The sequence below is a fragment of the Haliaeetus albicilla genome, chromosome 9 (genome assembly GCF_947461875.1).
Source record: "Haliaeetus albicilla chromosome 9, bHalAlb1.1, whole genome shotgun sequence".
NCBI lineage: Eukaryota > Metazoa > Chordata > Aves > Accipitriformes > Accipitridae > Haliaeetus > Haliaeetus albicilla.
In genome coordinates, this window is record NC_091491.1 from 33,383,701 (window position 1) to 33,394,637 (window position 10,937).

The following is a 10,937-nucleotide window of genomic DNA, read 5'->3' on the forward strand; positions in this document are numbered from 1 at the left end:
TCCTTCTGGTGCCTGAGCGTACAGCTGCTCGGGGGGGAGATGGTTTCTAGTTGGGTCTCCCCAAATTAAATGGCTCCTCAGGGGTAGGGGGGAGGCTGGTGCCTGGTGGGGGGGGCTCTTGGGCGGGCATGGAGCCGGGGTTGGGTGTCAGCTCTGGCGGGCGCTGGATCCGGTTGTGGTTTGGGGGCTGCGGAAAACCGGGGCTGGGGGTGGGCGGGAGGAGGGGGCAGAGCTGGGGGGCCCCCTGGCAGTCCGGGGAAAAAGGCGGGGGGGGTGAGGAGGGGGGGCGGTGCTGGGGCACCGGTGTGCCTCGGCGGCTGGGGGTGCACGGCGGTGTGCCGGTGCCGGCGGCAACCGGCGTCCCGGGGGTGCGCGAAGCAGGACGTGCGAAGCAGCCCGGCGCCGGTCGAGGCGGACACCCCCCCTCCCCCCCCCGTCCCCGCGCACCCCTCCCACCGGGGCGGCCGGCGCGAGGCCCCGCCCCCGCCTTCCCCGCCACCAGGTGGTCCCGCCCCTGCGGCCGGGGCGGTGCTCGAGCCTCGCTCCGACCGGCGGCGGGCACCCACCGCACCGGGCAGGGCAGGGCAGGGCAGGGCGGGCCCGGCGGGCGGCATGAGCGCCGGTGGGGAGGCGGCAGGTGAGGGGCGCGGGGTCGCCGCCCCCGGAGGACCGTTCCCCCGTGGCGGGCCGCGATCGGTGGGGAGCAGCCCCGTGCCCAGCCCCGGATCCCCCGTGCCGGAGGAGGTGAGCGGGGCGGCGGGGACGGGGGGGGGGGGGGGACGGACGGGACGGGGGGGGCTGTTTGCGGGTGCCTGGGGGTGCGGGGCTGCCACGGGATGCGGGGGTGCCCGCGGGGGGTGGTGGAGGGGAGGTCGTCTGTGAGTGTGTGCGCCCGCGGGGGGGGGTGCGGGCTCGTGTGTCTGTGTGTGAGCGGGGGGGGGGGGGCTCTGTGTGCACGCGGCGGGGGGGTCGCGTGTGTGTGCGCTGGGGGGGGTCGTGTGTGCGTGTGTGTGTGCGCTGGGGGGGGTCGTGTGTCGAGGAGGGCTCTGCGGGAGAGCGCTCTGTGCCGGGGGGGGGGGTGATGTTGTGCCTGAGGGGGGGTTGGGGGGGGGCGCTGTGTGTTGTGCGTGTGTGTGCACGGGGGTGGGGGGGCTCTGTGTGTGTGTGCACGGAGGGGGGCTCTGTGTGTGTGTCTGTGGGTACGGGGGGGGGGGGTCTTTATGTGTGCGAGGAGCTCTCGGGGACGCCTGTGGGTGCGGGCGGGGGATGGTGCCCGGGGCGTGGAGGGAAGAGGGGGGGGGGGGTGCGGCGGCGGCGGCACACGCGGGGTCCGTGGGGGTGCGGCGGAGCGGCCGGGGACCTGCGTGGCCGGGTTGTGCCGCGGCGTGTGCGTGCCGGGGCGGGCCGGGGGCTGGGGGCTGCGGGGGTGCTGGGGTGTGCGTGAACGGGGGAGGGGGGGCTGTTGTGTGCCGGTTCCGGGGGTGGGGGGGGGTCCCGCGGCGGTGCGTGTAGGGGTGTCGTTCGGGCGGGGGGGGGGGTGGTGTCCGTGTGCGGGGGTGGGGTCGCCCCCCCCCCCCCGGCGGCCGGTCGGGGCAGGACCGGGAGCGCGGCGCCATCTTGGGAGCCATCAGGTGCCCGGCGCGGGGACGGGCGGCGGCGGGGGAGGTCCGGGGGGGCCGCCCCCTCCCCTGCCCGCCGGGGCCCGGCCGCGGCCGCCTTCCCGCGGGGGGAGCTGTGCAGCCCGGCCCCGGGGTCTCCCCTCGGTGCTCGGAGCCGGCGGAGGGGGAGGGGGGGGGAGTCTGCTCCTCTGCCCCGGGCTCGGGGGGGCGCGGGGCTGTCTCTGCCGCGGGCTCCCGGCCCTTCCCGGCGGTCCCGCAGCCAGGGCCGTGGGTTCCCGGCGTTCCGTCGGCGGGACCTTGTCCCGAGCGGCGCCGGGCTCTTCCGGCTGACCGGGGGGAGCGACCGGGGGAAGCCCAAATCACCGGGTGCCCTCCCAGCCCCGGCGCCTTCTCCCTCTGGCCTTGAGTCAGCCGGCTGTGGGCGGACATCCCCGGCACCGGGGCTCCCGAGCCTCTGACTCACGCTCTGCCGGGCGGCTGCTGTGCTTTCTGGGTGTCCCGTCATGTCGTCACGGTGTGTGTCCCGTCCCTGTCCCCGGCGTCCCCCGTCCGTCCACCCCCCGTGCCGTGATCTGGGTTTTGAAGGGAACGGCTGCATCTGTCAAGCCAGATGATGCAGATGGGTTACGGGAAGGATGGATGTTCGGGTGACCTAAATATTATGTGCTTGTATAATTGCCTGGCAGTCCAGGGCTGCCTGCCGGGGTCGGTTGTGGTACTCGGCTCAGGTAGGGGTATCCGGGGAGTTTAATGGACACGTGGCGTTTGTTGCAGCCGTTGCAGAAACGACAGAGGACCGTGGAGGATTTCAACCAGTTCTGCACCTTCGTTTTGGCCTACGCAGGCTACATCCCCTACCCTGAAGAGGTAAGTGGGCTTGCGGGGTGTTCCTCTACAAAAAGACTGCTTCTTCTGGGCTCCCTGCCGTGTGCAGAGACTCAGCTCCTAATTTTTCTCCTGGAGAGTCGTTCTCTGTCCCCAGTCCCTTCCTCCTTACCCTGAATGTCTGCGCTGCGGTCTCCCGTGCTAGTCCTGCGTCTTCCTCTCTTGCAGAATGAGCCCTGGACTCACGGAGGCAGCATGAGTCCCCAGAACAGCACAGGGAGCACTCAGGACAGCGATAGCTGGGCCTCATCCCACTCCTCCGACTGCCATGTCCTGACAGATGACGGAAGGAACAGGAACGCCATGGCCAGGGCGGCTGCGGACAACAGCCTGCTCATGAGCTGCCCTGCCTTCCCCACCGGCTTCTATGATGTCCGGCCCCAGCAAACCAAACGGAAGAAACCACCAGCAAAGAAACTCATTTTGGAGCAGGAGGTGGAGAAGAGGGTGCCGCTGAGCGCTGGGAAGGGCTTTGGGGCAGAGCAGGACAGGGTGAAGGAGCTGGCTGCGCTGGAGGGACAGCTGCCTCCCGTGAAAGAGCAACTCTTGGAGCCTTCCCTCAACCCGGCTGGGGACCCTCAGCCCAACTCCCTCCTGGAGGAGCTGATGAAGGAGAAGGACTGGATGCATGGAGCGCAGGGGACCGAGAAGCCAGCAGGAGATGATCCTCAGCTAAAGGAGCACGACCCCTGCTCTGGAGGGAGGAAAAGCCCCAGTTCTTGTAGTACTTTGGACCAAAGTGAAGGGGAAGATGCGAGCAGAGGGAGCTCCCAGCTTAGCGGTGAGTGCCCAAGGGAGCTCAGAGGGCCCTGTTGTGCTGCAGCCAGTGCCAAATATTGTCCCTCCCTCAGCTGGAGCCACCCATGCTGGCTGCAGGAGGGAGGGCCTGTCGATGGCCCAAGCCTCTCCCAGCAAAGGGGAGTACCTTCGGGACCTGGGGGGACTGAAGAGCAGAGGGCAGGGAGCTGGCCTGCCTTTTGGCAGTTCTGTTCTGCAGAGCGAGCAGTACAGACCTGAAATGTGTCTGAAGTGGGGTGTAGGGCTGCCTTGCTCATCTGGTCTTTATTTTTTTCTCTTCCCCCCTCCCCCCTTTTGTAACTTTAGCAGTTGAGTTCGCGGCAGCTCCCAACACCAAAGCAGAAGGTGAGTGGGGGGGCTGTCCCATTGAACACTAGTGGAACTGGCTAGTCCGGTGACAGCTGGACCTGCAGCTGGTAAGGTGGTTTCTGACCAGTGTCTCTCTCCCTGACCAGATGATGACGCCTGGGATCTGATCACCTGCTTCTGCCTGAAGCCCTTCGCAGGGAGGCCCATGATTGAATGTAACGAATGCGCTACCTGGATCCACCTCTCCTGTGCCAAGATCCGCAAATCCAACGTGCCTGAGGTTTTCATCTGCCAGCGATGCCGCGATGCCAAGCAGGAGATTCGCCGCTCGAACCGAGCTCGGACGGTGCCCCGCAAGCGCTTCTGTGACTGAAGCTCCTCCAGAGCAGGGAGGCCGGGGGTCCCCTTTTTAAACCGAAGACTGTAGCCCGGTTTGGCTAGACAATCAATGCACAGTAATGGCAGGGGAGGGGCTGGGCCTCGGGGCTGGACTGTCCCCCTTGCACTTCTGACTCTGGAAGCTGCCACGCGTGTCCTCCCTGGGGATCGCGTTGGCCATGGAGCTCGGTTACCCCAGAGGTGGGGGGGGGGAGAGGAGGGTGGTCCAGCCTCGCACTAGGTCACTTGGAAGCATCTCTGTCCTCGCACGAAGCTGGCTCAGTGCCTTTCCCCTAGGGCAGCCGAGGAGAACCTAGTCGAAGTAGTTTTTCTGTGGTGTGGTGGAAGCTTACACTTATCCCAAGATGTGACTCCCCTTCCTCCTTTTTCCTCACCGTTTTCCTTTCCTTGCCTCAGACCTTCAGGTGGGCTGTGATGGCAAAGCCCCAGTGAGCCAAGTTCTCCTGCAGCAAGTAGGTGCAGCCCAGCTGAGCTCCCCCGACGTAGTGTGCCGCCCTCCAGGGCAAGAGGGGAAGGGACATAGGTCCTGCTCATGCCTGAAGCAGACTGGGGCTCTGTGTCTTGGGGGTACTAGTGGAGCCGTCCATCTCTGGCTCATCAGCCTTGTAGGCTGCACAGGGGAGGTCCTTCCCCTGGCCCATGGTGCTCCTGGTTTTGTTTGCTGTGCCCGTGGCCCCAGGATAGTCCTGTTGGGTCAGGAGCAGCAACGGCATCCTCTAGTAGATGATTACAAAGGCTGTTCTTGCCGAGCAGCCCTCCTTGATTCACGTTCTCCAGTTGCACTGAGGTCTCCTGTGTGAAGGGGGGTGGGATTCCTGGTAGGAGGCCGAAGTTATCCTCAGAGCTGGCTGTGGCAGGGCTCAGAGCCCTTCGGAAGGGGAGCAGGAGTGTGCTCTGGTTAGCTTTTCATGTTTTCCACTTCCAGTTTAAAACAACTGAAGCTTGTACCCTGTGGCCATCTCCTGCCTGCAGGGCTGTCTCGTGGAGCATCTGCTTCAGCACCAGCTGGATGCTGAGACCTGAGCACGGATGGAGCCAGGAGCTGGGAGGGCCTTGCTTCCCAGCATGCCCTCCATCACAGAAGTTGTTTTTTTTTCCTGGACATGTAGAGTGAAATCTAATGACTTGTCAAGAGTGGGCCCTGAGCCCCTTCTGCTATGCAACTGCTGCTCCAGAGACACGGGATGTGCCCTCTCCAGGCCCCTAGTTAAGTTTGGCAGTGGAAGGCTTTTCCCCCCTCCGTGTCCCCTGCGTGCGGTGTGTGTGTGTGTGATCTCCTGGGGCCCCACGTGCACTAACTGTTGGATCCCACCTTCTCACAGCCCCTCCAAAGAGCCTGGCCCATGTGCCTTCTGCACTTTCCCTGGGGGACACAGACCCCGCTCCTGTCCTGGTGACGCTCGGCTCGGTCCCCGGTGTGCCGCTGCCTGCAGTGGGGAGTGGGACAGCCCCCACTTGCCAGTCCCCATCACTATATTTCTAACTGGGTTCTTTCCTACTTGCACATCTGGTTACTGTGGGACCACAGCTGGGGGAGGGTGTGGGGCAGCCCCCTGTCACTCAGCAGCCCCCAGGCTGGTCCCTGTGCCTCTCTCCTCCTGTGGAAAGCCTGGGCCCCAAAAGTGCTTTATGTTTTTATAGTTACTTTGTATTGATATGTAAAATAGCGAATTCTGGTCCTTGCCCTGTGGAGTGTGGCTGGAGTCTTATGTATATAATAAAGTACTTTTGCCATAACGGTGGTGGCTTTGGCATAGTTCGGTGGCCTTGGGTCTCATGTCCCTCTGGGACCCGAGTGCTCCCTGCTCCCCTTCTGCCGTGGCTGGGAGGGGACCTGGCGTGGGGGTCCCACTCAGCCCTGCTACCCCTCCCAGGTAAACACCGAGCTGCACAAACAACAGGGAACAAGTGGGGTAGTGCATCTTGTGTTTAATAGAGCAATGACTGTCCCCCAGCCTGCTGTGGTGCATGGGGATGTTCCACAGGAAGGTCCTCTGGAGATGCATGGGCTGGGGGACAACCTCTTTGATGGGCACCGTCTTCCTGAGGCTGCAGCCAACTCATTGTGAGCATCACGGGTTAACTCCATGGAAGCAGCAGGTCCAATGGCTTGGGGAGAAAGGGTGGCCCGTGCCCTTGCTGTGACTCTTAAGGCACATCACTCTTTAGCTCAAAAGCTGTGTTTTGCTCTTGGGCTCTGACAAACCTTCCCTGGCTCTGTCTCTTCTCCAGAGTGGAGTTACGATTTAGTCTAGACAGCAGTTGAGGTGCCAAAGGATCCAGTTTTCTCCATAAAGTAAGTCTGTTATCCCAGCACAGAGGTATCACTGGCTTCCCCTGCAGATCCAGAGGGGTGCCAGCTTCCATCAGGCAGTGCTGTTGGGTCAAATGGGGGATGCAGTGAAGGGGACAGGGCAGAAGAAGGCACTGGGAGCCAAGCACTGGCCTGGCTGGGGCAGGAAGAAGTCACCGATTGTGGGGACCCTTACCAAAGCAGGGTCCTGCTGGTACAACGTTTCAGTCCTGAGGCAGTTGCGTTGGGGCAGAGGCAGGGAACGGTCCAAGAACAGCAGCAAAACTGGGCGTAATTTCTATGCTAGGGGCCAAAGCTGGGTTTGTGTGGCCAAGCAAGCATCCAGGCAGGTGGGGCAATGGGGGGGGGCTACTCCTCCTTGGCCCAGACAGAGCCACCTGCCTTCTCCTGCAGGTGGGGAATCACCGCCTCGGTGTAAAACTTCTCCAGCTTGGGCACCGTCTGCCCCCAGAACTTGGCATCGAACTCCACAGGAACCACGGCCGTCTCCTTGGTGGTGTGCACCACAAAGTCAGCCTGCTGGAAGCCGGCAGCTGCCAGCTGGCACTGGACTTGGGTGAAGTAGGCATGATCCTTCTTCAGGGCGTAGGAGTCCCCATCCACCTCCAGGCAGAAGTCCTTGTCCTTGCAGGCCTCACGCACCGTCCTGTTCCTGTGCTTGTAGGGACACTTCACCTCCAGCAGCCCCAGGGCCTTCCCTGTGGCCGCCTCCTTGATGATACCGTCCGGGCTGGCGGCGATCCAATTCTTCTCCTGATGAATGAAGAGGCCACAGTCATCCACCCGCACCGGCTTGCCCACCGCCTGCGACTTCAGCTGCTCGTAGGCCCGCACGGCCGCTTTCTCATTGCGGAGCCCCCAGGACATGGCCGGCGTCTGCACCCCGGGGCTGGAGCTCACCACCGCTTTCAGGTAGGACTGGGGCACCTCGTCCGTCTTGCCATTGGCAAACTTGCTGTTGGCAATCCTGGGGGCCACGGAGGCGGTGATGCGGTTCTCCCGCCACTCGTACCACTTGGGGTTACTCCGCTGGCCCCGGGTCTCCTTCTCCACCTGCGGGATGTCCTGACTCTCCAAGGGGAGCAGGAACTGGCCCCAGGCCCTTCTCGACTCAGCCCCAGGCTGCTGCTTCTGTGGACGTGAGTCAGGTCTGGCCAGACCGGTGGCTCCTTTGGCATCAGGCGGCTTCTTCTGGGTTGCAGAGCAACTCCTGGTGGATGCTCTGTGCTGGTCCCCAGCATCTCCTCGGGCTCCACAGGATGCTGCGGGTCTCTGCTGAGAGGACTCTGGCTTTGCCCCCCGCCTCTGGCTGGGGCTGGCAGCCCTGGCAGCCGGAGCACTCCTGGATCGGCTGCCCGCAGCCGCAGCCTTGGCCCGGGTGGCTGAGGTGGAAGGTGGCGGTGGTGCAGCAGGGGCAGTTTTGGAGGCAGCTGTGGCTGGCCGAGGGGATGACGTGCCGGTGGTGTCCTTCCTGGGTCTCCCCATTGCTATATGTCAGAGGGTCTCGTGCTGTGGGTATGGAATAAAGTTGAATGCATGTCCCCAAAACAGAAATTTCCCTTTCTTTGGTCCTCCCTGTGCCTGCCTGTATTAGGTTTTCATGGCAAGATTTTGGTAGCAGAGGGGCTAGAGGGATGGCTTCTGTGAGAAGCTGCTAGAAGCTTCTCCCACGTCTGATAAAGCCAATGCCAGCCGGCTCCAAGACAGACCCACCGCCAGCCAAGGCCGAGCCCATCAGCGACGGCGGCAGTGCCTCTGTGATAACAGATTCAAGAAGGGGGGAAAAAACTGCACAACAGAAAACGGCAGCTGTGAGAGAAGAGTGAGAACATGTAAGAGAAACAGCCCTGCAGACACCAAGGTCAGTGAAGAAGGAGGGGGAGGAGGTGCTCCAGGCGCCAGAGCAGAGATTCCCCTGCAGCCTGTGGGGAAGACCATGGTGAGGCAGGTTGTCCTCCTGCAGCCCATGGGGGCCCAGGGTGGAGCAAATCTCCACCTGCAGCCTGTGGAGGACCCCACGCCGGAGCAGGGGGATGCCTGAAGGAGGCTGTGACCCCGTGGGAAGCCCATGCTGGAGCAGGCTCCTGGCAGGACCTGTGGACCCATGGAGAGAGGAGCTCATGCTGGAGCAGGTTTGCTGGCAGGACTTGTGACCCTGTGGGGGATCCACGCTGGAGCAGTTCGTGAAGAAGTGCAGCCCGTGGGAAGGACTCATGTTGGAGAAGTTTGTGAAGGATGGTCTCCCATGGGAGGGCCCCCATGCTGGAGCAGGGGAAGAGTGAGGAGTCCTCCCCGTGAGGAGGAAGGAGCGGCACAAACAACATGTGACGAACTGGCCGCAGCCCCCATTCCCTGTCCCCGTGTGCTGCTGCGGGGGAGGAGGTAGAGAAAATCGGGAGTGAAGTTGAGCCCAGGAAGAAGGGAGGGGTGGGGGGAAGGTGTTTTTAAGATTTGGGTTTATTGGTCATTATCCTACTCTGATTTGACTGGAAATGAATTAAGCTAATTTCCCCAAGTCTGACGGTCATTGCCAAGTGCTCTCCCCGTCCTCACCTCGACCCGCCAGCCTTTCGTTCTGTTCCTCTCCCCTGTCCACCTGAGGGGGGGCACCGATGGCGTCCAGCCAGGGTCAACCCACCGCACTGCCCCAGGGTGCTGCCGGCCCCTGCCCCTGCAGGCTGCCGCTGCGGCCCTGTCCCCACCGCCCTGTCCCCACGCCTTCCCTCGGGTGACACACCACGGTGGCATGCGCTTGTGCACCCCCCCCCCCCCACCCTCCCCAAACTCTGCCCTGCCGGGGGCCGCGTCCCCCCGCGGTGGCCTGTGCTCCTGCCCCGCGGTGGCCCAGCTAGCCCAGAGGCCAGGGCGGGGGGACGGGACAGCGTGGGCCGCCTCCGCCGGGAGGAAGGAGCGGTCGCCCGTGGGTGCCGCGGCCGCAGCGGGCCCAGGCGGGCTCCCCGAGGGCCCATCCCCCGGCCAGCCGGGGACACCGCGTGGGGGCCGCACACGCGTGGGGAGGCCGGCCCGGCACCGCGCCCGGGGGCCCCCACGCGTGCTGCGGGGCCGGGCCGCGGGGTCCGCGGCTCCCCCCGGCCCCCAGCGGCCGCTCCCCCGGTGCCGCCGCCCGGTGCCGCCCGCTCTCACCGCTCCGCCGCCGCTCCGGAAGCGCGCCCCGCCCGCACCACGTGCCCGCGGCGGCGGCCCGGGAACGCGGGGGGGCGGGGGGGGGGAACACACGGGGGAACGGGACGCGGGGGAACGGGAACAGGACGCGGGGTGTGGGGCTGGGTGCAGCCGGCCCGGCCGAGCCCCCCCCCTCCCGCGCTGCCCGCCGCTGCCCGCTAGAGGGAAGCAGCCGCTCGGCCATCCCCCTCCCGCCACCCCCTCGCCTCCCCTTTTCTCCTCTGCTTCCTTCCCACATCACTCCTGCCCCCCCAGCCCCGCGAACAACATTTTGCTCTAAGCCCCCGCAGCTCCCTCCGCGCCCTGCCCAGCCCCCCCCGCGGCCTTTCGGGACGGTTTCCCTTCCAGGTTCTCTTCTCCCGGTCCCTCGCCCTTCTCCCGGCCCCATCTCTCCAGCCCGACTCCTCAGCCGCCGCTTCTGGGAGGGGGGGCCCAGCCCCGCCGACCCCATCCCTGCCTGCGGGCAGGGGTTCGAGCCTGGCAGGGAAGGGGGCCGGCAGGGAAGGGGGCCGGCAGGGAAGGGGGCCGGCAGGGAAGGGGGCCGGCACGGCCCTGCCGGGCACCCAGCACCCCAGCTTCGCCCTCGGGTTCCCATGAGAAGGGACGGGCTGACCTGACGGGACCCCCGCCGTGCTGCTGAGCCCCGGGTTGCTGCTGGCACCGGTGCTGGCCCAAGCTGATCCGAACCGCCGTGGTCCACCACCACCACCAGCCCCTCGGAAGCGGGACAGCAGCAAGAAGCCGGAGCGATCATACACACCGTCAGGCACGCCGCTACCGTGCGAGGAGGTTCTCTCCACCTCGCAGCCCTGGCAAAGGGTTTGGCCGCCGTACAGGAAGCAGGCGTCAGCGGCACGGCCTGTTTCGGATTTCCCAGACCTACGGAGTTTCGTTTCCAGCAGCCAGCCTGCCGCCTCGGCGAGGGCCGGGGTGAGCCGGCCACGGGGAAAACCCAGCAGCCCCGGTGGGGTGGCTGCCACAAGATCCCCGTGTCCGCCCCACGGCTGCAAGCCTCCCGCTATTTTCAGCTGGGAAAAGGAGACCTGGCGGCCGCCAGCTCGAGTCCTGGATCTGTGGCGGAGCCACGCTTCCAGTCCCATCTGCCTGCGCCGGCATCCTTGGGAGGGTTTTGGTTAAGTCTGGGCAGGACGAGCGCTGGCAGCTTTCCCAGCTCCTCTCCCCTGGGGTCCCTGATGTCTCCAGGAGCCATCTCTATCTCTGCTGCTGTTTCATTTCCTGCTGCTTTCTCCCTCTAGCCCCTCTGTAACTCTGCAGCTGGGCAGGCCAATAGTGCGCAAGTTAAACCCAAGGCGCGCCTGATTTTGACCAGAAACACCACCGACGCCCCGCTACCCCTCCTCGGGATCTCGTTTAATTTGTGCTGATTAAAGTGCAGCAGGCAGCTGAACAGGAGACCCCTGCCCCTCTCC

General features: G+C 64.9%; 2 protein-coding genes across 7 annotated transcripts; one reads left to right on the plus strand and one right to left on the minus strand.

The window, feature by feature from the left end:
* Positions 1 to 528: 528 nt before the first annotated feature.
* Positions 529 to 5,747, plus strand: LOC104319170 (PHD finger protein 13-like). 4 transcript variants are annotated; one of them, XR_011326219.1, is made up of 6 exons: positions 533 to 744; positions 2,394 to 2,486; positions 2,673 to 3,285; positions 3,609 to 3,647; positions 3,758 to 4,271; positions 4,307 to 5,747. XR_011326219.1 is itself a non-coding variant. In XM_069792556.1 (5 exons), exons 1-5 carry the CDS (start codon positions 613 to 615, stop codon positions 3,982 to 3,984), a joined length of 1,101 nt encoding a protein of 366 aa, XP_069648657.1. In that variant the 5' UTR covers positions 529 to 612; the 3' UTR covers positions 3,985 to 5,747. The 4 variants fall into 4 exon arrangements, 3 of the variants coding, with proteins under 3 accessions (XP_069648657.1, XP_069648658.1, XP_069648656.1); XM_069792556.1 differs by having other exon boundaries at positions 529 to 744; positions 3,612 to 3,647; positions 3,758 to 5,747; XM_069792555.1 differs by having other exon boundaries at positions 3,758 to 5,747.
* Positions 5,748 to 5,924: 177 nt separating this feature from the next.
* Positions 5,925 to 10,619, minus strand: LOC138686888 (uncharacterized). 3 transcript variants are annotated; one of them, XM_069792553.1, is made up of 2 exons: positions 10,268 to 10,619; positions 5,925 to 7,833 (listed from the first exon to the last, which is right to left on the minus strand). In XM_069792553.1, the coding sequence occupies exon 2, from the start codon at positions 7,807 to 7,809 to the stop codon at positions 6,673 to 6,675; it is 1,137 nt and encodes a 378-aa protein (XP_069648654.1). In that variant the 5' UTR covers positions 7,810 to 7,833; positions 10,268 to 10,619; the 3' UTR covers positions 5,925 to 6,672. The 3 variants fall into 3 exon arrangements, with proteins under 3 accessions (XP_069648654.1, XP_069648653.1, XP_069648652.1); XM_069792552.1 differs by lacking the exon at positions 10,268 to 10,619 and adding an exon at positions 10,121 to 10,254; XM_069792551.1 differs by lacking the exon at positions 10,268 to 10,619 and adding an exon at positions 9,469 to 9,554.
* Between the last annotated feature and the right edge of the window lie 318 nt (positions 10,620 to 10,937).